Below are 25,448 nucleotides of genomic sequence, written 5' to 3'. Positions count from 1 at the left end.
CAAATAAAAGAAGCTGTGCAGGAGACTGAGGTCTTTCTCTCCCCTTTGCGCAAAGCTGATGGTTTGTGCATGGTTTGTGTGATCATTATATCAATAATAATAAACTCAACACCTGCAGTGTTTATGTTCAAGAAAGGAGGTTAGTAGCGACATTGTGCCACTGGGTGCAGGACATGATTCAAGATCAGTGGTGAGAGTTCTTGGGTGTTGGTGGCGGAGTTGCTGATGCGGGGAACTCGCAGCAGACTTCCTAAGATCTCGGCCCACCAGTGCTCCCATGGGACACCACTTGTCCCTGCCGTAGTCTGGCCAGCCAAGCAGCTCTGGGAAAATGTAATGAGCTCCAGGCTAACTGATGTGCCCATGTTGAGGTTCACTGGAACAGCAGAGAGGTCGACCCTGTCATGCTTTTTTATGATCACTTGCATCATAACTTGTATATCTTACATGCCCCACAGCATACATGCCCCACATTATATCTTTGCTGTTTCTATTGAGTTCAGACCTCAGCTGAGAGAATATCTTTAGTTTGTATTTTAGCCTCTCTTGTCAGTTTCATGTTACATTTTGTGTTTGTTGTACAGGGAGTGCAGAATTATTAGGCAAGTTGTATTTTTGAGGAATAATTGTATTATTGAACAACAACCATGTTCTCAATGAACCCAAAAAACTCATTAATATCAAAGCTGAATGTTTTTGGAAGTAGTTTTTAGTTTGTTTTTATTTTTAGCTATTTTAGGGGGATATCTGTGTGTGCAGGTGACTATTACTGTGCATTATTATTAGGCAACTTAACAAAAAACAAAAATATACCCATTTCAATTCTTTATTTTTACTAGTGAAACCAATATAACATCTCCACATTCACAAATATACATTTCTGACATTCAAAAACAAAACAAAAACAAATCAGTGACCAATATAGCCACCTTTCTTTGCAAGGACACTCAAAAGCCTGCCATCCATGGTGTACTGTTTTCCCTCCTTGTAAATCTCACATTTGATGGACCACAGGTTCTCAATGGGGTTCAGATCAGGTGAACAAGGAGGCCATGTCATTAGTTTTTCTTCTTTTATACCCTTTCTTGCCAGCCACGCTGTGGAGTACTTGGACGCGTGTGATGGAGCATTGTCCTGCATGAAAATCATGTTTTTCTTGAAGGATGCAGACTTCTTTCTGTACCACTGCTTGAAGAAGGTGTCTTCCAGAAACTGGCAGTAGGACTGGGAGTTGAGTTTGACTCCATCCTCAACCCGAAAAGGCCCCACAAGCTCATCTTTGATGATACCAGCCCAAACCAGTACTCCACCGCCACCTTGCTGGCGTCTGAGTCGGACTGGAGCTCTCTGCCCTTTACCAATCCAGCCACGGGCCCATCCATCTGGCCCATCAAGACTCACTCTCATTTCAACCAGTCCATAAAAATCAGTCTTGAGATATTTCTTGGCCCAGCTTGTGTGTCTTGTTCAGTGGAGGTCGTCTTTCAGCCTTTCTTACCTTGGCCATGTCTATGAGTATTGCACACCTTGTGCTTTTGGGCACTCCAGTGATGTTGCAGCTCTGAAAAATGGCCAAACTGGTGGCAAGTGGCATCTTGGCAGCTGCACGCTTGACTTTTCTCAGTTCATGGGCAGTTATTTTGCGCCTTGGTTTTTCCACACAACAACAACAACAACATTTATTTCTTATATAGCCCAAAATCACATATAGTATGTCTCAATGGGCTAGTATGTCTCAATGGGCAAACACGCTTCTTGCGACCCTGTTGACTATTTTGAATGAAACGCTTAAATGTTCGATGATCACGCTTCAGAAGCTTTGCAATTTTAAGAGTGCTGCATCCCTCTGCAAGATATCTCACTGTTTTTTACTTTTCTGAGCCTGTCAAGTCCTTCTTTTGACCCATTTTGCCAAAGGAAAGGAAGTTGCCTTATAATTATGCACACCTGATATAGGGTGTTGATGTCATTAGACCACACCCCTTCTCATTACAGAGATGCACATCACCTAATATGCTTAACTGGTAGTAGGCTTTCGAGCCTATACAGCTTGGAGTAAGAGAACATGCATGAAGAGGATGATGTGGACAAAATACTCATTTGCCTAATAATTCTGCACTCCCTGTATATAAATATTATAATGTTGTGCACCTGTGTCTCTTCTTAGCATTTGAAATAAGCCAGTTAATGAAATACCCACTCATCATGGGTATTATCTCCAGACCACTGGCCTGTACTCTATCTCAATAAACTTTCAGATCCATTGATGTTGATGTTTTCATATCAGCTGAATGAGTCAAAAGATTCTTTACAAAACTGCCATTAAAAACAGTAGCGTATGTCTATGTAACTACTTTACACATTAGGTCATTTTATTCTTAATATATTATTTATTATTGATGGTCAAACACTGTCAATAGTGTAAGGATATTGGTCATAATAAATACATTTGAACACACTGAGGTTACCTAGCATACCACTATTGAGCCTGAGTATCACACGTACCAGTTTGAGATAAATGCCTCTGGACATTTAGCAGACATTCATATCCAGAGTAATCAGTATCAGTCAGTATTTCAAATTACAGTCCTCGCAGAAACTCCTTTGTGGCTTTCTTGTTCATAGGTGACTATGTAGGTTAGGGACCTCTGACTATCAATTTTTCATTGTTTAAGGTCTGGTGATGTTAGGGAGATTGACATTGTTTTTCACAAAGTGAAAATTAAGATGGAAGATGCTTCAGAGTTGTTGCATCAACTTGTCAGTACAAAAAACCTTTGTAAGTGCATCTTTTCATGTTGATTTGGAGATTGTAAAAATGCATTAAAGAGGAAACAATACAAATATTTCAGATTTTTTTTTTTGCAGTAGTGACAGGTTGAATCCAACAATAAAGTGTAAAGAGTTGCATGTACGAAATCAGATATCTGAGAAAGGGCATGGTCGGGTGAACTGCCTCTAATTTGTCAAACCAAATTCTGATGAGCAGGACATTCAGTCAACCAATCGATTGACAACCTAAAGGTGAAGCATTGTTGACCTCATAATGAGAAAGTGAGCTTTCCATTTCTCAAAACTGCAAGTAATGCATTAAAGTTCACTGTCATAACTTGAGTCTCCTTGACCTTTCATGGTGACTCAGGCAAAGGATTTTTCTGGCCACTGGAGTTACGACTCATGACCTTTCAGACCTCAAAGCTTAGTCTAAGCACTTATTAGCATAATTACTTGGCATTATAAAATCGGGCAATGCTGACTGAAATTTTTATCCATTTAGAACATAAAAACGGCTATCATCATTATCATCTGTATACCACATAAATCATCCTGTCATATCTTTATAGCCAAATCATGATACATCCTTACTAATTAATGCTTAGTCATTCAATTTTTTATTTATAAAGCACTTTTTACAATGTACATTGGCACAAAGCATAAAAGAGATGCAGCAGGTTAAAGAAGTCGTCCTAGTGAGCAGACCATGGAGAAACACCCTGAGAAAGAAACCTTGAGAGAAACCAAATAAGACCAAGGCAAGACTAAAAGACATTGCAGGTGGACTGCTGAAGTTTAGCCATTGCATTGTCAAGGTGGCTGATAATATTACTGAAATCACTGCAGGTGTGAGAACAATTGACATATTGTGACTGTAATCTGGGCTGAAGGGGTATGATCATGATGGTGGTAGTTGGATTGTTAGATGAATAAGGTTTGAGTGTTCTGGTTCCTCAGCTGGTCCCAGTGCATCAGAAAAAAAATAGTGTTTAATTTTGATATCGATCAGTTATTTGACAGTTACAGTTAATACATTTCCAGCATGGCCTGTTTGCACAAAAATAGTATTGCTAGGGTTAGGAAATTTCTGTCAATTTCTAATGCAGAAAAATTAGAATATGCATTTGTAACATTTCACCCTTCATAGGTCAGAATGTGTGCAGAGGTCGGTGTCGTGCATTGTTTGTGTGTAGTTGGGAAGTACACTCTGTATGCTGCCTTTTTTTGTTCCGGTCATGATCCAGCCTGGCAGGGGCCACTCTGGGTCAGGAGTTCAGACCTGAGTTTCATGTTTGTCCTGTTTTATTATATTTCGTGATGTAGTACATATGCGTCCTTCTTCCTCGCCATGTCCAGCCCTTGTGACAGTTCCCTTTTCATATTTTGTTTTCAGGCCAACGTGCCATCGTTTTCTTTTTTTGTTTATTATAATACATCACATTTTCTTTTCAGTACAGAGCTGTCATGACGGCGAGCTGAGGGGGGAAGAAGGCGCAGAGGCGGGACATACTGGAGACAAGAATTTATTTACAAACACAAATAAAGGTGGCGCGGTGGCCGAAAACAGTGAATAAAGGGGAGAACATAAACTAGCCTGCAGGCGTGTGCCGATTGCCAGAACTGAAAACACACTTTAACAAGAACAGGTCAAGTTCACAAACAGAGTCCCCGAAAATTTCTCCTCTACAGAAGGGGCGGAGTCACAGACTTTTAACAGCTGGCTCCCCGGCGTGGTCCCACATGGCGGCACCGCTCCCTCGGACTGGCTCCCCGGCGTGGTCCCGGAGCCTCCGGCAACCACATACGGCACCCCTCTCTGGTGCCTTATGGGATCATGCAACCTCTCTCGCTGCACGTCCCCGCTGGCAGAGCGGCCAGCTTTCCTACCTGCACCGCGCAGGGAGGCGGTCCCGGAACCTCCGGCGACCATTCACAGCACCCCTGTTTAGTGCCTTCTGGGACCCCTGGTGCCAAGGTGGGGCCTTTGCCAACCCATCCAGCTAGCCCCTTCTGCGTCCATTGGGACAAGCAGGCCCTCTTCCTGCCTGTCCCAGCTGGGTCCTCATGCCTACCAGGGGGGCTCTATGGCACACCGCCCATGCCTGGCCCGCCCTCCGTACTGGCTACCGGAAGACCCAGCTCTGTCGCTTGCCCACCCACCCTCCCCTCAGGATCGAGCACCTCCCCAGCTGGACTTAGGGGTACCTTGGGGCTCGTTCACCTCCTCCCTAGAGCTCGGCTCCGCTGCTGGGTCGCCATCTGGTGGACATAAAGGGGTGCAGTGGGGGTGACATACGGAAACAAATGCCACGCACACACACCGACAGAGACAGACAGAAGAGAGGGTCATCTGGCTCCCTCTCTGGACTCTCTGGGGCGACCTTCTCGCTGCCTGCCAGTGCTGGGTTTTCTTGCACCGGATCCTGACTGGCACTGGGTGGTGGTGGGGCTCGATCCCTGGCTCATGCTCTGGCTGATCAAACTCCACCCTCAGTCTCTCCAGGAAGTCCTGAAAACCCATTCTGCCGGTCTCTCCCTGCTGCCACAGGGCTGTGCCCCAGCTGACCTAGTCAGACGGTGGTGATGACATTTACATTTTACATTTATGGCATTTATCAGACGCCCTTATCCAGAGCGACTTACAATCAGCAGTTACAGGGACAGTCCTCCCCTGGAGCAATTGAGGGTTAAGTGTCTTGCTCAGGGACACAATGGTAGTAAGCAGGATTTGAACCTGGGTCTTCTGGTTCATAGGCGAGTGTTTTACCCACTAGGCTACTACCACCCTTATGATGATGATGGTGGTGATGATGGTGGTGATCTTCTCCGTGTCTGAAAGGGAGGGAAGAGCAGCAAAGTACACACCACAGGATGTTATGGAAGACTGGCATGTACCTGTTGCTCCACTGAAGGGTCCTGGGACGTCCCACAGGGGGGCTGGGCGCGTGGCTGGAGATGGTGGTGGGTGTGTGGCATGGGGGGTGGTGGACGTCCTCTCCAGCAGGTGGTGGCCTAACGGTTAAGGAAACGGCCCCGTAATCAGAAGGTTGCCGGTTTGAATCCCGATCCGCCTAGGTGCCACTGAGCAAAGCACCGTCCCCACACACTGCTACCCGGGCGCCTGTCATGGCTGCTCACCTCCTCACATTATGTAACTTTACTTCACTAATTTAAATCCATTTAACCAGATGTCAGAAATGGCTTTAGCTGTAGCGATCACCTGGAGCCAATCCTGTCAAGAGTGTTTGCGCCTCCTCACTTTTATGTAACTTTAATAATTTAAATCCATTAAACCCAATTTGGGTTAATTTTGAGTCAAAAAGAGACCAACCCAATGCTGGATTTTGACAAGTTGGGTTACACGTTTAACTCAGCATGCTGGGTTGTGATTTTTAACCCAACTTTTGTTAAAAATGACTACGCTGCTGGGTTGAAAGCAACCCAAAATGGGTCAGAAATTTAATCTAGAATCTTGTGATTAAAATTACTAAAATAAAAACCATTCTACAGCAATACATACTTCAGTAATGCAATTGTATTTGTGACAAAACATGTAAAAAATGTGTCCATATGAATTTAAGACATTTTTCCCATCTGCACCTCAACATTAAGACAATTTTCATGAAAATGTATCAAACCGCATCACAGAAAAGTCAGTAACAATGCATCAGACTGAAGTCAGACAAATTTAGAAAAACACAATTTGACATATGAAAACTTTTCACTACATAAACATCATAGATACTAATATGTGAGTCATCTGTAAGAAACACACAATAAAGCAGGCAGAGAACATCACACTTAAGAACAACTATGCAGTAAGGATCAGAGTTGGTAAAAATAAACTTGCAACCTTTCTAAAATTTGCCCTCTGTAAAAACACACAAAACAATACTAGACACATCTAGCACAAGAAGAATCAGACAAAATGAACAACTGAAAGCCTATTTTCTCTAATAAGTGCAAAGTATTTGTGCAACAATCCAGACACAGGCATGAAGACCTGTGCTATAAGCATAATTATGTTTTACCCTGTTAGCAATTTGTCTACAATCAGCTGTATAGAATTATTTAATATTATAAATTTTATAATTCAATGTAGGTTTTATTTTAGGCACTTTCATGTTGTGACAGTAGGTGGTATATTGGACAATTTGATATTTGAATGGTACAATTGGAGAAAGGGTTTACTCACTGAACTGCTCTTCAATAACATAGATGCGTCATCTCCAAGAATGATTGGAAGTCCTCACAGGACAAGGCATCTAATGGCTGTTGGCTCTGTGCTCTGCAAAGCGGTATACATTTGTGTTATACACACTTGAATGTAAAACAAAGGAAATATATCTTATATCAGTTTATTTGTCCATATAGAGAAATACCACAAGGGAAGGTGGGAGAACAAGTTTATGTATTGAACTAACCATCAATATAATTACAAGAAGAAAAGAGAAATATCAACCCCCCTTGTGTGTTGCTTTCCTATCCGACCTGTCTTCCTCTTGAAACTTCCATCAAACTTGGACACAACCCATCAAGAACACCAAAGAACTCTTCTTTAAGATTTCTACCAACAATACAAATTGGTGGCACCAATTGCAGAAAAGCCCCCCGGGTTTCTAACAGAAACGTATTTTTTGCCTCTCAGAAACTAAAAACAATGTGCAAAGACAATGGCGGCTTCTCTCACTGATGTCCCTGGAAGTTGACGTGACGTGCGTGCTCTCTTTCAGGTCTGCGTTCCCAACCCAGCGCCGCTGGGTTATAGATCAAGACCGATTTTCAACCCAAATTGGGTTAAATGAACCCAACAGCAGTCTCAACCCAGCATTTGGGTTGAAAAAAACAACCCAGTGTTTTTTTAAAGTGTGCTTTCACGTTACCATCAAGTAATCAGTTCTGGTTCACTTGGACCTCAAAATCATTTTATTCACTTTGTTGTAGTTTTACTTACATAAGTCAGACTATAAGAAAGTTATACATTAGTCTAAATATTCACTAAAGAAGGTCTATTTGAAAATGCTCAACTACTATCATATCTGTTTCTGCTGGAACTTGCAGACAGGTGATGTTGAAGGTCTTTTGTAGATACAGTTGAACATGTTGACCAAACACTAACAGCTTGAAGAAATGCTGTTGCCTAGTGGAAAGTTTAGCTCTCTCTCTGTACTAAAACTGCCTTTTAATATCTACTGTTTAAAAGGAACAGGCCGCCTGTTCCTTTTCAGACAATCCTGTACCGCTGTGCTAACTTGTCTGTTTGTATAAGAATAAAAGCTCTCAACTCTGGTCCAACAAGTCAATGTGATATTTCCTAGCAGTAAGAAAATGTCCGTAACACTCTAATAAAGAAGTCCTCAATGGACTTCTGCAACATAACACAACTCTGCAAAGTCTTAATTTGCTGGAAGTCCCTGGATGTTCTTCACACTTCACTAGGTCTGTGGCATGAACAAAACAGGGTGCTGATCAGATAAGGATGGGTTTCCCTTATTGAGCCTGGTTTCCTCTGAATGTTTCTTCCTATTGCTCTGTTCAGGAAGATTTGTCTTCCCACTGCTGCCTTTGACTGGCTCAGTAGGGGCTCTTGAGCACTGTTCTAATGTAAGGTTTTTCTGTGTTTGAATTTGGTTGTGTGTGTATGTGTGTGTGTTGAGCTTGAGAGAGAAAGTGAGAGAGAGTTTGTGTGTGTGTATTACCGTGCATGCTCTGTTGATTTGGTGATTATAGCCCAAGCAGATTCATTTAGAGCCTCACTTGAAGCAAGTAATTAGATCTTTTGTCACTCTGACAGCCTTGCTGTGTGTGTGTGTGTGTGTGTGTGTGCTTGCATCTGTGTGTGTGTTTAGAAAGAAAACTCTGCCCTGGCGTGGGAGAATGAGAACCAGAGGGAACAGTATGAACACTGCCTGGATGAGGTGAGAGACGATTCGATGTAAATTCAGCACCATTCCTCTTTCTGCTGTTTGACTCTGATAATGGATTCCTGCACTTAGCCCCTCTCTGAATCATAAACACTCATATATAGTACATAGAACATAGTACATAGTGTCTGTCTCGCTGGATCACAGCACTGATCATATGATCAGATGAGCCGTGGGTTTTATCAGCTTCATCCTCACATGAATATCAGATCAGATATCAGATCCAGATCAAAAGTTATTCTTCTTTCTTCCTCCCTTTTTTCAATGTTCAGGTGGCTAACCACATTGTCCAGGCACTTCAAATTTACAACAAATCACAACAAATTTAACATTGTGCACCCTGTGTGTGTTTGCATTGTGCAGAACCTGCATGAGAAGTGTATGAAGCTGCGTACGCGTGTGTTTGATCTGGAGCAGCAGAACCACTCACTCGGTGTTCTCTTCCAACAGAAGCTTTGGCCTCTTGCTTCTGACCTGCTGCTGCAGGTAAGTCTTCAGACACATTCACATCAGACTGATGTGTTTTGAGAAGGAAAGTGGTTTCCATGGTAACTGTAGAGTTCTGAATATAGTGTGTTGAAATGGCGTGGTTATGATGTTCCTCTATCTCTGAGATTAATGGAAGTGAATAAATGAGAAGATGTTACTTTCAGTTTAACACAACATTATTGTGTGCATGCTAGTACACATGTTGATATGTAATGAAAGGACATACTGCTTCAAGATGATTTTGGTTGATGACAAGTCTTTTGCTTGTCTGTATCTGCAAAACTGCTTCCTGTAGTTGCTTCCTCTTTTACTTCTGCAGATCACATCTGCACATCTTTTCAAATTCAAAATCAAATTTTATTTGTCACATACATAGTCATACTGTCACGACTACGGGCTTACGGGGGAAGGAAGCGCAGAGGTCTGACATGCTGGTTTTATTAACAAATAAACAATAAATACAAATAAACAATAAATACAAATAAACAGCGGCGCGATGGCCGAAAACAATTTAACTACAAAAAGAAAAACTAAAACTAACCCGTAGGCGTGTGGCGATTGCCAGAACTGAAAATACACATTCATATACTATACGTGCACTAACGTCCACGAAAATGCCGCAGACCTGGAAGGGACGGAAATATCCGGCATTTATGCGCCGTCAGGATTGGCCACCGGTATTGAGCACAGCTGCCGTCAATCCTGACACATACACGGTATGATATGCAGTGAAATGCTTTTTGCGACTGCTACAGACCACAGTATTGCAAATGTTGCAAGTATACAATTAACCAATATGCAAATATTGCAAACATAACCAAATATTACACTTTTACGTCTTTAACATAAAATATGTGTAACTGGTGGGGTGAAGGCGTGCAAATGAGTGAAAGACAATGTTTAAAGAAAAGAGCCATAAAAAAAGAGCAGTAAATTAAAAAGCGCAAAGATTTTGTGCAAAGTGATTTTGTGCAAAGTGATTTGTGCAAAGTGTTTTGTGCAAAGAGTCCAGACTGATTAATGGTGAAAGTGCTGGAGTTCTATGTACTGTTGTTGTTGAGAGCTCGGACAGCCTGCAGGAAGAAGCTCCTCCTCATTCTCTCTGTGTTGGACTTCAGGGAGCGAAAACACTTCCCTGATCGCAACAGAGAGAAGAGTCCATTGTTGGGGTGGCTAAGGTCCTTCCTGACCCTGGTCCAGCACCGTTTGCTGTAGATGGATTGAAAGTCAGGGAGCTTGGTACGGATGATTCGTTCGGCTGATCGAACCATCCTCTGTAGGGCTCGCCTGTCCTTCATGGTGCTGTCCCGAACCAGACTGAGATATTTCCCGTCAGGATGCTCTAGAAGTTCCTGAGCTCCTTGGAGAGCAGTCTGAAGTCTCTCAGGCATCTGAGGTGGTAGAGACACTGCCGGGCCTTTTTCACCACGGTGTTGATGTGACAGGACCATGACAGGTCCTGCGTGATGTTAACACCGAGGTAACGGAACTCCACTATTAACTCCTTTGTCTTGCTGACGTTCAGGTGGAGATTGTTCCTCTGGCACCAGTTCACCAGATTTCCATCCTCCTCCAGGTAGGCCGTCTCGTCGTTGTCAGAGATCAGGCCCACCACGACAGTGTCATCAGCAAACTTGATGATGGTGGTGGAGTTAGTAGTGGCTGTACAATCGTATGTGTACAGGGAGTACAGTAGGGGGCTCAAAACACAGCACTGGGAGGCTCCAGTACTGAGGGTGATGGAGGCTGAGACATGTCCACCCATCCTTACTGCCTGTGGTCTCCCGGTTAGGAAATTGGAGATCCACTGACAGAGAGATGAGCTGAGTCCCAGGTGCTCCAGCTTGGTGGTGAGTGTGGAAGGGATTATTGTGTTAAATGCTGAACTGTAGTCAATGAAAAACATTTTAACATAATTTCTCTTGCGAGTGTCCAGGTGGGTGAGTGCAGTATGGAGGAGATATGAGATGGCGTTGTCTGTGGATCGGTTGGGACGGTACGCAAACTGTAGTGGGTCGAGTGTATCTGGTAATGAAGAAATGTTTTTTTCTGCTTTTCTCATAATTTAAAAAATAACCCACCATCCAGCAATAAGGGGACGAGAGAGCCTTGCGGAGGTGAGAGACATGGAACACTGGGGTGATGGACATTGTGCGTGGGATGGCCACCAGGTACACCACAGTGTTGATGCGTTGAGTCACCCCAAGAAGGACAAACAAAGCGGGTTCCCAGTAGCATCGGAGGTAAGTTTCCACCTCCTGGTTGATCCTCTCGGACTGGCTGTTGGATTGGGGATGGTACCCAGAAGACAGACTGACTGACACCCCCAGTTGTCCCCAGAAGTGACGCCAGAACCTGGCAATGAACTGGGGGCCTCGGTCTGATAGGAGGTCTACTGGGGGCCCGAACTGCCGCACCACTTCCTGGAGGACAATGTTTGCAGTCTGGGCAGCGGTGGGGAGTCCAGGAAGGGCAATGAACCGGGCCATTTTTGAAAAGCGGTCAACGAGGACCATAATGGTGGTCATACCCCTCGATCGTGACAATCTGGTGATGAACTCCATGCAGACAGGGGGCGATGGGGGCGAGATAGAAGAAGGAGAAGGCCTTGTGGTCTCTGGGTGTCCGCCTTGTGTGAGGCGCAGGTGGAACAGGCAGTGATGTATGCCTTTACGTCCAAGGTATGGCCACCAAAACGAATGTTGGTCAGTATGCGCTGACGTCCGGAGTATCCGGCCAGAGGTGTGTCATGCCCCCATTGTAGGACCCGTGGATGGAGAGGGGGTGAGACATACGTGGGGTTGGGAGGTACTGTTCAGGGTGGGGGGTGGTGTGCATGGCCTGCGATAACCTCTTGCATGAGCGTCCAGTGCAAAGGGCTGTGTGAGGATGGGGGAGGACGGATTGTCCTAGCACCAATTTCATGGCCAGGGACTTCTCTGTTTCCGACATCATAATTTTTTTTTTGGGGCCAATTGGTGACGGCTGTTGTTTTGACGGGGTCCATGACAATTCCTTGGGGACTGATGTAGAAACCCAGGAAGGAAATTTTGGATGCATGTAAAGTACTCTTTTCCAGTTTGATGAAGAGGCGCTGGAGGACCTTTCAGATGTAGAAGATGTGGGTTGAGAGGTTGGGTGAGTAAATTAATATGTTGTCTAGGTAGACAAAAACAACCAGTCTCTAAGCACATCATTGACTAGCGGCTTGAAGGCGGCTGGCTATTGGATAGGCCAAAGGGCATTTCTTCCCCACAAAAAAGAACTGGGCAGCGGCGGGAGAGGTGGAAGGATGGATTATGCCACTAGCTAGGGAGGATGTAATGTACTCATCCATCGCCCTTTGTTAGTACAGACAGCCCTGCGGTGGGAAGGCACTGGGGAGCAGTTCATTCTCGTCGTACGATCTATGGGGGGTAGCTCCGCCGCTTTGTCTTTATCGAAGACAGTGGCAAGGTCATGGTAGCAGTCTGGGACCCCCGGCAAGAAAGGGGCAGTGCTGTTTGGAGAATGTGGCATGGCAGATGAGGGAACATGGGTTAAGTCGTGTTTCAGTTAATGGGCATGGCTTGGTCATGGTAATACATGGGGTTAACATGGTGCTTCTGCACGTAGGCGTGGTCAATCTGGTCTTTACATTGGGTATGGGAGTGGTTTGTTTCAGTGGCATGGCTTGGGGGTGTGATCAACATGGGCGTGGTTGGGTTTGCGTTTTCAGATGGTCGTGGTCTGGGCCGGCGGTTAGGACAGTTTTTGGACACGGCCTGCTGTCACTTCCGCTTCCGGGTTGCTGTCTCCCAGTCTGTGTGAAGAACCTCCAGCAAGTGCTGGGCTGAACATTGTTTTTCTGCAGGGGTCTGATGAAAAATCCCCAGGGACTCATGACACAGTTTAAATGTCTCCCTCGGATGGGCAGATCACCATCAGACTGGTGCTGCTTCAGTGGGTGCAGCACAGCGCGCTTCCATGAATATTATCCACTTCACTGATTACTCTCTCCAGAGCCCACTTTACACACTGACGAATTTCAAATGAGACTAATGAGGGGACAACCGCTGTTTACTGAATGTCACAGTGTACCAATAAGTCATATAATTTTCACCTGGTGTTCTGTGAAATACTATTAAGTAATGGAGAGCAAGGCTGTGTCATTTGCTGCGATTATTCACATCAGGCTGGCATAGGCTCAGTGTAATTAAATGTCTGATTGTCTGGACATTTGTGGCTGTCACCCTGGCACAGATGGAGCTGCTGCAAGGTAGCAGCTGAGTGGGAGCAAGTGAAGAGACAAAGAATGTGGACCATAGAATGTGGAGTGGAGGTGCGTTGGTGAATTCTTACTCCTCCCTCTTCTTCATGTTAACACCTTGAGTCACTGAGTCACTTTGCCATGGTGCTGCAGCCGAGCTGAGACATGATGTCCGTGCAGGGAACGTATAAGAAGGCGTGTTCTCCCTTGCCCGCCTCCTCTTCCCTTTCAGGGTTGGTGACATTATTGACTGAATCATTGATGATTGCTGAGAAGCAGAAATATGGTACTCTGTGATAAGATCAGCCTGCAGACCCACTCTCGTCACCCACTACCCTCCTGAGAGGAGAGAGACAGAAATGGGAGAACAAGGAGGAGTGGATGAAAAGGGAACCAGCCAAGAATATATTTGGTGCTAAAGAGGAGATGGGAAGATGCAGAAGAGTGCAGCTGGAGAGGAATTCTTCAGGATTTTATCTCCACGTCTGGACATCTAGCACATCTGATACGGGACCTTGCCCTGTAAAATAATCCTCTGCAATTGGAGACAGAATCACCTATGGCCTTTTGAAAAAGTCCCACACTGACACACAAAGACTCCATCTCAACTATTTACTTCCTCACTCAGTCATAGCCAGCGGCAGGCAGAAACACGCATTCCCAGAAGCTCATTAGCAGTAAAATAAAAGGGAGTCGTGTTCAAGTCAATCCACATCTGAAGCCCGTTGATTACTGATGAGACAGTGTGGACACAATCTCATTAATTCAGGTATAAAATATTAATTACTTGTGTGATTTGCAACAGATTTTTTTTTTCACATGTTGTTTTTGTGTGATATTCAAAATCATTTAATGAGAAGGGCTGGTTTGGATTCATTTTCATAATTACTGTAACTCATGCATTACAGGAAGCAAAATTATGATACACACTATGTATTACAATGTAAATGTTGTATATGTATACATACTTAATTTAATAAAAATTGTAATGTATATATTATTTTCATGCATATTGCTATCGTGTGTGTGTGTGTGCGGGGGGGGGGGCTCTTGTGTATGGCAGGTTTTAAAATACAGACAAAGGAGAGAATTCTGAATGTTTGATCACAGAAATCTCAAAACAAGGAGTCATATTTCCTAATAAATACTAATAACTAATAATAATAAATAATCAGATGGATTGTTTTAAGAATTCATGCATTATATAAAATCAGAAAACTGTATTGCTCATGTAATGACTGCCACAACACACAAGAACAAAGTGAGACACAAGACACAGCGACACAAGCAATATAAAATCTAATATGTCTAAATAAAATCTGTAGAATTGCTCCTGATATGAACATTACACAGTTTTGCACATAGAAGACGGTTGCACATCATATTGCTATAAAAAATAAAGCATGGAAACACTGTACACTGAGCAGCTATATAAGACATATATTTACAGTTATATAACAAGAAACAAAGCACTCTTTCATCCTTGAATTAAGACATTAAAAAAATTAAGACATAAAAAAAATTAAAATACCAATTGTAACGGACAGCAAAGTCCAATACACATATGAACTATAACAATTAAACACTACAGGGGAGCATCGCATAAAGACTATATTTCTATATCCAGGTTAGAATGAATAGACATTAAGAAATGTCTATTCTACCTACCAAGGGCCAACTAATGAATGATTAGCCTTTAATAAAACTGGGTTTATTACTTTGGATAGAAAACTAATATTTTTTCTGCAGGAACATTTTGCCCAAAAAGCAAGACATTTGGTCCCTGGGTAAATAACACACAGTGGTCAAATTTTATCACAGTCTCATGCCCCATTACACAGCAATTTTACACTCCTCACACACACACACCAGTTCTTATACACATTCACACAGATCGACTTCCATACTAACAAGTACGTATGTACTTTTTTCTTTTGTTTTTGGAAAAGAATTTGGGGAATATTGTGAAAATAAGGACAAAAAGGAATAATTGATACTAAGGTAGGGAGCACTGCATTCTTTTACTGGCACTCCTCAAGGTAACCCTGACTAAATCAAGGTAATCTGACCATGTTGCGCTACAGACACGCATTCATTTCAATTTGAAGATACAACATCTGACAGAGGAGTTCAGAGTTTCCCTTGGAGGGGTGCATGGTTTGTTTGATTTTGTGCATCAAGCAACCCTTCAGTGATCAGGTGTAGATTAATGCGGGTAACTGTACTGACTTTGGATCCTCCCCTGCTGAACAGACAATAAAAGAAAATAATTGATCTAAATATGAATATCAAAGAAGTCCCATACTCCCAAATGCAATTATTTTCCATTCACATTAATTATTTCTCACAGATGACATTAATGGGTTTGATTTAAAAGTATCGAATCGGCCCCAGTGTGGGTCATAGCTGTAAAGGGGACTGAATTTCCATTTAAATTTCCTTGTGAACCCAGGGAAATGGCATTAAATAAAACGATTAGTGGCTCTGGGAGAGCTGCTGATGATTCTGGAGTTTTTTTTGCTGCACACTGCAGTAAAGCCACAATTGTAAGAAATACACATCAACCTCCTAATATTGAAATATGCTCAAAAGACCCAACTCAAATAACACAAATAGAAATACAAAATTTGTTAAACGATGTGTAAGTGAGTGTTAGTGATTTTTTAAATATCTGTGAAAGATTAATTATGTTACAATTTTGATTTGTATAAGCCTTCAAATTCTAACCAATGGCATTTGTACATAAATAAAATTAACAATAAAATGCTAAAATTTTTCACTTTTTCCACATTATGATTAATGTTTTATGGATGTAACTCTAGTGGCATTTTTATAAAAAATACCAAATACCAAATATTGTATTACATATTAATATTAGATTTAATTAATCATCAAACATTTTTAGCCATCTCGTCATAATTAGAAGACTTTTATTTCCCATAATCCTTAATTCTCTCTCTTCTTGAGAAGCTTCACTCCCACTTCCTCTGTCAAGTGGAGACCTACGACTGTTACAAAACAACAAATTCCCTCCACATCTGAGAGTGCATGCATACATGCACACTTGTGTACCTAAAAAATAAAAAAGTAAATCTTCACAAATTATCCCGGCCATAAAGCAATTAAAGTGAAATTATTACAGACATTGGAAGCACTATTCAGGGCTGCTGAAGTTTTTGTGTTTGTGTATGGTGTGTCTGCGTGCGAGGGCATGAGAGAGTTGGTGCTGGGGTGGGGGTTGGTTGTGAGGGGGTTGTCATGGTACAGGTCAGACTGAAGCCTTGTCATATTACTGCAACCCCATCGATTGCTCCTGGTTCCTGAAATCTGGAGCAGACTGTAATACATTACTAACCTTATGTATTATGCATTACAGTTCTAAAATGCTCTTCTCATAAATGCACATGCTTGTATTTCTGGATTTTTAGCGACTAGATGTCAATAATCTGATATTTGACTCATATCTCAGGTCTTCTGCTTAACCTAAATCGATACACCTTTTATCTTTGCAGAATTAATAATAATTGTAATAATCAAAACATGCTTATTAGTGGTAACAGTTTTATATATTTACAAATACATCAGAAATTACAAACTTTTTTCATATGATTGTAGGAGGCAATATTACAATATCAATAAAGAAACGTTTAGCAAACTAATTTACATAATTATGAGTGCGGGCCTGCATGTTACAAAATATGCGGGACCAGTAAAAAATACATTGCCAAAAAGTCAATTTTTTTTTGGACTGCCTTTAGCGTTGATTGCAGTAGCATGATTATGGCATTATTTCAACAAGTTTCTGCAATGTTACAATATTCATTTCCATCCAATATTATGCTAGACTTCATAGCATAAATATGTGTGTATGTGTGTGTGCGTTGTTACGAAGTAGTAGTTTAGACATGATTTTGGCTTGAAATGTTAAAACTAATTTTCACATTAATGTTTTTCTTCAGTCTCTCTGGTTTTGCATGGTGGACTGAGGCTGAGCATGAACAGATATGAATAACTGCATTCATGTAAAATTACTGTATCCTGATGAGAACATTCGCTAATCGAAATGGATGCTGTTTAAGCACTTTATACCAATTTTCTTGGTGGGACTGATTGAAAAAATCCACCCAGGAGCTGATTGGCCGAGGCCTCCCCATGGTGAAGTGCTCCAGCTTGCTGAGTCTGTGTTCATCACAAGGCCATGTGTTTGGACACAGCAGCTGCAGCAGCAGTGAGATCTCCATCTCCAGTCCCTGCAGCGACTTCTCCAGTGGCTCATACACTTGGACAGACCCCTGCTCCAAACTGGTAATAAACGTACAAAAAACATTGCACGCACTCATGTCCTTCTAGCTCTCCCACACCACCTGGCAAATAGGGTCTGAAGAGTTTTAGCACCGACCTGCCATGCCTCATAGGATGAACGTCTGCATTAGGCTGTTTTGAGAACTGGAGATCAGTAATTGCAGTCTGTGTAACAGCTTGTCAAAATAATGATCTCGCTCTCCAGCCAAATCACTGGTGCACTGCAGAATAAGATGCCGTTCCAATTTCCTGGGGAATGTTATAGGGTGCAAACCCACATGTTTGAACATACTCAGCAAGTCTAAGATTGTAGTTGTAATGACTGTTGTGGTACTCAGGCCTCTGGGCAGCTGATGTTGGATTCTATCCACTCCCTCTCGTCCATTGGCTCTGCAGTTCTCTCAAACGTTGGAGAAGAGTTCAGGTTTGGCTTCATCCACACCCAGCAACATGTGCACCATTCTGGATGAACAGCTCCTCACACGAAGGAAGGAATGCAGGATTCTAGAGGGCCTTAAGAAGTTGCAGCTCCGTCACCCAAAACAGTCATCCAAATCTGACTGTATAGACTGCATGCACTCTAATGAAGGAATATATTCATTAGGGATGAAACCCAGAGAGCCATGTGCCCATCAACCCACTCACACTGCTATGTCTAGTGAACGTGGAGGAGGATGCAACAGGAAGTTTGTGTATGACTTAGATGAGGCTGATGATGAGTGGTTCCAGGGACAGTTATTTTATTCCAAGAAACTTTCACATAGCATTGCTGACAGCCTCTGCAGCTGGGAGGGCTGGAAGGGAGATGGTAGCATTCCCTATGACCCAAAAGAGATGCCAGAGAAGCTTACTGGCGATGATGTGCCCAAAAAATCTATGACCACAGCACTATTACCAACTGTGCTGCACCTTGAATCTGACTGTTCTGTACATGTGTTGGACACAAATGATCTTTCTGACCCTCAATCACACCACTATACAAAGGACAAGAACACTGGCCAGATATCCAAGCAACCAAGGAACAAGGCCAAATGTCTGTCTGTGGAAACTGATAAGATGTTCCCACTACAGTCCTGGAGTCCAGTCAGCTAATAGTCGACAAAGCCCCCACAAAGAGGCAAACACTGCACAATTAGACAAAGTCATTGATGCTCTCTGCAATTTTGATGAACAGCTTATTCAGCTCAGCACCTGATTGATTCCCCACCTTTTGAGTATGAGGAGGAACCCAACCTAGTCGGCAGAGAGTGAACAACACCAAAATAACATGCAACACCACCCTGCATGCTCCAGTAAAGTAACCAAAAGCAGAAGTTAAGAGAATACAAGCTTACCAAACCTCATCACAGCCAGTGCCAGGACATCCACTCAGTTCCTCCTGTGCACATTATACACCCTACCTCTGCCAAGTCACTAAAAAGCACAAAGGTACCAGAACAATGGAAATGGTCTCCTCTCAAAGTAATCAACAGCTCCAGTACTGATTCATGTGTGGGTACTATGAGCTTTCAGGAGAGCACCACTGCAGGGAAATGTCTCCAGTAATTCTCCAGTAAAGTTGTCCAGATTCCCAAAGTTTCCTTGTAGAACCCACAATCTGATCAATTATAAGCAGAATGAATGTGGCATGAATTCATCCTGTATTTCAAATGTACAGTATGAAACAAGCAAAAATCAGTTCAGAGACCCATCACCTCCACCACCACCAAGGTGCACCACTTCTCTTCTCATACAACCAAATTATTAATTATTACAATTCATCTCAAGCCTATAAAACAGTGGGAGAACACCCAGCACATAAACCTGTCAGAGTACCTCCACAAGCTACTACCACCATCCTGCAATTAACATGAACCCCTGTGCAAAGAAATTCCTGCAATTTCCAGCGGCTGACACTGGGTATGAAACTGTCTCCCCTCAGAGGCAAGCCCACCATTCTGACCAACATCACCTCACATTATAATTGGTTTAAAGACTTTAGCAAACCATGCACCTGTGCTGAAGAAAAGCTTTATCAATCCAGAAAAACTAGAAAAAGATCATATCAATGTCATCTCCAAAATGGTTCCAACAGTCTCACTAGAAAGAAATCTGGACTTCCTACCAGCACAAGCTAATGCTGAACCTGAATCTGACTCCCATTGCAGCTCACTACGGAAGTCCCAAAGCCAGAGCTTCAGCACCCACTACATGGAGAATCCCACCATAACAAACACAGCAGACTGGCAGAGGAAGGTCTGTACCCAGATCTCTGGAGAAAGGAGGAATTCTCTGATGCAACAGGGCTAATTTGTGGTAGGTTTGCATTACAAGGGCAATGCTTTAGACAAGCGATGGTGAGGTCTAATTGGGACAAGAAATGGACACCAAGGCATTCCAAAAAAAAAAAACTTCATTTCTGGAACTAAGGTTGAAGGCATGCATAGGAAAGTCTCTGAGGCTCTTTCTTCTGCCACAGTGCTTCTCTTCCAAGGGAAATGTCCAAGCCTTGGTGCAACAAACAGCCAAGGTGAGATGGAAGAGGTCGAGAATTTGATGTTGTTGACAGTGAAATCCATTGAGGAGAAGGTAATGCTGGAAATTGAGGAGAATGTTCAGAAAGTTCAAGGGCAGGAGAAATCTAGACTCTCTGATGTCAAGCAGAAAGTGGGCCCATCCTTTGCAAACTGGTTTGGATTACGGAGAGCAAACTACCAGCACTAAATGGCAAGAAGAGTGGGGGCGCCCAACAGAAGGAGAAGAAAGCGCTGAAAGATATTTCCCTGATGGCAGTCAGTTTAAATAAGACATGAAAAAAAATAAGAAGAAAAGGACATAAGCAGTCCAGACATGGACATCTCTGTAAACTGAGCTGTAAACAACGGACCAGTGCAATATTCAGATTGGACCTTTACCAACTCAACATCATTCTCCACAACATACACTGGCAATGTGTCAGTACATGAAAGAACTGCTAGGATGGTGAGAGTACACTCCTATGCTCCCCCACACACACAGTCATTATACACACTGTGATTAGGTTGGGATAGGTTTAAAGCCTGAATTATAATACAAATATATTTGAAAATACATCCCTGTGGCTTTCAGAAAATAGTAAAGCTGCCTGTAGTTGATTTGCATTTGTGGGGCCATGAAAAAAAGTTGGAACAAGCTACAACTACCTGTTTGAACCCTTTCCTCCCAATAAAAGAATATGGCCTTCCATTCAGATTTTGAAAACCTTGGAGATAACAGTAGAATTTTATTGCAGGCTGATGCCCAGATTTCAGTTCTTTTATAAACTCTAAGATGATTGGAGACTGTGCCAGCAAGAAAATCATGAAATTCTGTTTCCTGCAGAACTGTGGGAATGGATTATTCTCCAGATGCATTTGCTGTTGCTGCCTCACTGGCCAGAAAGACTGAAATAAAATGAAAATATGGAGATGAGGTCCAGTATGGTGAGAATCCCTCTCATTCTCTTAATCGCTCACGTTTTCAAATCATAATAAACAAATTAACATGCACTTTGCCATTCAGTCTCACCAGTAAAACATGTGATTTGGTATTAAAAGACCTTTGTTGAAATGTGATCTTGTTGAAAAAAAGTGTTCGCAAGGAATCAGTGCAATGTCCTCTGCTGACTGCCATAAGCACCGAAATTCAATCTGCCTGATGTAGAATTTTGATAGTATGGAAAAGCTCTTATCACAGACCCTCTTTTTAACAAAGGCACATTTAATACTGTCCAGAGAGAAACTCTGTCTGCTCACCACTGAAACACATAGGAGGAGCTGTATTTTATAAAAACTTCTTCTTGACTGTTTCAGGCTGACTGAGCATAACTTTTTTATTTAACAGCTTGCCAATTATGGGACAACTAAGACAGCAGTGACAGCAATAATTAAAAAAAACATTTGCAATTGTCATTAAAATGCAAAATCCCTTTTAATAGTCTCGTGGACCTTATGAATATATTAATGATATGTCTAAGCATATGTCTAATACTAAGCATCAGCACATATGAATGTATATCCTGTTGTTGTTTAATGTGAAAAGACTGTGCATGCAAGTAGCTTTTACAAATGTCTGATTTAAACCATAAACTGAGTCTGAGTAATGGTTGTCAGGTTGATGCTGTCCAGGTCACTAGAGATTGGACAAATGCATGTAGGTTAGTGGTGGCCTAGCAGTTAAGGAAGTGGCCCCATAATCAGAAAGTTGCTGGTTCGAATCCCGATCCGCCAAGGTCCCACTGAGGTGCCACTGAGCAAAGCACCGTCCTCACACACTGCTCCTCGGGCGCCTGTCATGGCTGCCCACTTCTCACTAAGGGTGATGGGTTAAATGCAGAGGACAAATTTCACTGTGTGCACCGTGTGCTGTGCTGCTCTGTATCACAATGACAATCACTTATTTATTTATTTGTAAGCAACTGAACAAAACCTAATCCATAAGGTCACTTTTATGTATAATATGAACACCTGACTTGAAACATTTTTAATTAATTTCTGCTTTGCCGGACCCCTTGAAATGGCCCCCTTTTTTAATGGTCTACAATAGGCTTTGTGCCGTAGTCAGCAGAGAGTCTATTGGTTTTGAATATTTGCCTCTGATTAGCTTTTAGAAATTGGAGTTTCTCAAAAAGTGGCATATGTAGGCCCACCATGTACAGGAAAATGAGTCAGCATAAATGAGTCAGAAAATGCTACTCTGACATACCTGACAATGTCTTGGATGAGAAGGTCAGAGCCATCAATGCATGAATGCCAGGTCTCTATGAGATATTGGATACCCTTAAGTAAAGTTGACATCCAGTGCCAGTCTTTTTTCCACATAGACTCCAACCACAAAATAATCAGGTATTTTTTAAAATTATATTATCCTACAGTTTTTATGTCAGTGATAATGCTATTTTCCAACAATAACAACATAAAACATTGTAATTTTTGGAAAAAATTAAGAAGCATATTGAAATAGGCCTAATTAATTATTTTTCTGTAATACAGTTTTTCATAGATGAACACACAAATCACATTATTTTCTCATTTAGAGTACATTGTGATCAGTGGGCTGAAAATGTGGATATTGTGAGATGTCTGTTTACAAGGAACATGTCAAGGAAATTTTATTGCAGGTAAATGTGTCTGTAATCAAAGGTAATCAGAATCTGAATTTACGTAATGTATTTACTCTATTATATTACAGCCATATGCATGCCATACATTTGTAAAACTAATGCTTTTTTCACAGAGCCACATTTAAATCTGTTTCAGTTTGAGCAATTTCACATTGAGCCTGAGAGTTGGGTGTTAGTACACATAGTACCTATAGTTATACCAACAATGTTATAGAATGTTAGGACACAGAAGAAGGAGGACCCAGGTATAAGTTCAAGTTAACGGAGGGCTACAGATGCAGGGAATCACAGGGGCATAGCCTGCACTCAGTGTTCCGGGTGTCCTCAAGCGCTCCATGACTTCACGGGATCCGCCTTGACACTGAACTTCCAAATACTTGAACCATAAATTGTGTAGATTATTCATTTGGTCTTTTTTTGACGTTGCTTCCACTATAGAACCAGCAAGCAGATCCAGCAATATGGAGTCACAGTTCAGAGGTTCCATGATCCCTACTAGCACTGGTTCTTCATGGTGAACAGAGTCCTCATCTTTTGGACGGGATGTTTACATGCATGTCCTTTACTTTGCATTTTTGAGGACAGGGGGTCCCCAAAATGTGGTAATAATGAATGTCTGCACTGTAACAAATAAAGCACACTAAATGGATTCTTGTGTGTATTTTATTTTTAATGTTGAAATTTTAATCACAAGAACAGAGGTTTTACAGCTGAATATAGATGTCATCTCTCTTCTGTTGCTTCCTTCAGCGGTCGCCACAGCCAACTGGTCTGGCTGTCCGCACAAACATGTGGCAAATATTTACACTGGATACTGTGCCGGACTCAAGACTCCCATTTATCCGGGCTTGGTACCAGCACCAAGAAACACGTGTACCTCATTTCCAGAACACTGTTGCTGGTGCAATGAATTTATATTGGACAGGATATGGTTGAAATTTTGTATTACTGGACTTTGGTTCTACAACTTTTTCGCTTCTAAAGCTACCTGTCTTCGGGGCCGGTTTGGTCCTTGTTTTTCCTGTGGAGAAATTGGGAACCGGCACAGCAACCAGAATATTTATATAGATGGTGCTTTTTACACTGTACTTTGTCTCAAAGCGCCTAACAAAAAGAACAGTACTCACAGAGGCAACAGTGGCAAGGAAAAAAACTCACTCTAACAAGAATTGGCAAAGGGGAACCTCTGGTCAGCACTGAATTACAATGGATTACAAGGTTATTGCAGTCCACTTGTGTATAATGAATTAGTCTCCAGGTAATGTGTTAGAGTCCCAGCAGGTGACTATCAGATGGGGTCAGCAGAGGGCCAAGCATGTCACATGATCACACCGAACCAGGAAAAAAAGGTTCTCTTCACAGCTACTGTCTCTCTTGTTGCTCATGGGTTCTTTCCAGGTAAAGTATCATCCAAATCATTCAACAAATAACATTTGGATTCACAACCTACATGGATGAGTACTGAAGGGAGTGAAACTGTATGAAAGTTTTTTTAAATTAGTGACTCAGTGAATGTTGCTTTTGAGAAAATGACTAACAAAAGTCCAGTGTTCACTCAACAAAAACTCCCAGTATCAATCCCTGGTTGTCTATGAGGGATTCCCTGGACTGCCATATTTTGATGGTTCAGACCTCTTTCCTCCATATTCTCTCTTTATAACTGTATGTCAGAAGTCTTGCCGGAATCCGCTGTGACCTCAGCCACCTGGTAACTTCTTCCTCACAATAAAAAGTATCATTTGTTTTTATGAACACATAAAGACATTTCATGAGAAACAAATTGCTTCATAATTGTATCTCTGGTCCCGCATGGCTGCCCCGGACCCTCGGACCTGCACACAAAAATCAGGGCCGATTCATCCGGGTACGTGCGGGCCCTGTCTCCGAACGTCCCGTCTGACGTGTCTTGCGTCTTTCCCTGCACTGCGCAGGGAGGTGGTCCCAGAGCCTCCGGCAACCGTTCCAGGCACCCCAGGCTGGTGCCTTCTGGGACCATGCAGCCCCTCTCGCTGCACGTCCCTGCTGGCAAACAGAAGAGAGGGTCATCTCTCTGGGCTCTCCGGGATCTCCTCAGGGGGCCCCGCCAGGATGTCGGGTCTTCTTGCCCCAGATCCTGCTTGGTGCTGGAAAGGCAGATTTTGATCCCTGGCTGCAGGAAGTCCCGAAAACTCCTTCTGTCTGACCCAGGCAGACACGTGAGGATGGTGGTGATCTCATCCGCGTCTGCTGCCCCACTGAAGGGTCCCGGGACCATTGGGATGTCCCACACGGGGCTGGGCACCTCCTGTCGCCCTGTTCCACCAGCTTACCCCCGCATCGCCGTCTTCCTCCTCCCTGTTGTCGCACCTCTGGGAGTGACATGTGTCTTCACGGACCTCGCAACGATTCTGGATGGGCACGATGGGCGGAGCCATCCTTGCACCGACCGCCCACCCGGCATCATCCTTGTCGTAGTCCGTGTCGACCTCGTACACTCGGAAGTCACGTGTATCTTCACGGACGTCGCGACAATCTCGGACGCGCGTGCTGGGTCTGAGATTGTCGCTTTCGTTATCTGTGTCCTCCCACTGGTGATTCCTAGGGTCGTCCA

At 42.9% G+C, this 25,448-nt stretch overlaps 1 protein-coding gene across 15 annotated transcripts in view; it reads left to right on the top strand.

Annotated features, from left to right (window-relative positions):
* The window catches only part of LOC114790363 (nck-associated protein 5-like), a 79,926-nt gene that overhangs the window by 28,956 nt on the left and 25,522 nt on the right, over nt 1-25,448 (top strand). For 6 of the 15 annotated variants that reach the window (XM_028980361.1, XM_028980363.1, XM_028980368.1 and 3 more), the window contains 4 exons: nt 8,625-8,693; nt 9,063-9,185; nt 17,566-17,742; nt 18,136-21,179. In XM_028980361.1, the coding sequence (XP_028836194.1) occupies nt 8,625-8,693; nt 9,063-9,185; nt 17,566-17,742; nt 18,136-18,831 (1,065 nt within the window). In that variant the 3' untranslated portion in view covers nt 18,832-21,179. Of the gene's footprint in view, nt 1-8,624; nt 8,694-9,062; nt 9,186-17,565; nt 17,743-18,135; nt 21,180-23,296; nt 23,508-25,448 lie in introns of those variants that run through there. The other 9 variants (XM_028980376.1, XM_028980375.1, XM_028980374.1 and 6 more) reach the window with 5 other exon arrangements.

The sequence above is a fragment of the Denticeps clupeoides genome, chromosome 5 (genome assembly GCF_900700375.1).
Source record: "Denticeps clupeoides chromosome 5, fDenClu1.1, whole genome shotgun sequence".
In the NCBI taxonomy this organism is placed as follows: domain Eukaryota; kingdom Metazoa; phylum Chordata; class Actinopteri; order Clupeiformes; family Denticipitidae; genus Denticeps; species Denticeps clupeoides.
The sequence above is the reverse complement of the archived record's forward strand: the minus strand, read 5'-3'. Positions and strand labels throughout refer to the sequence as shown.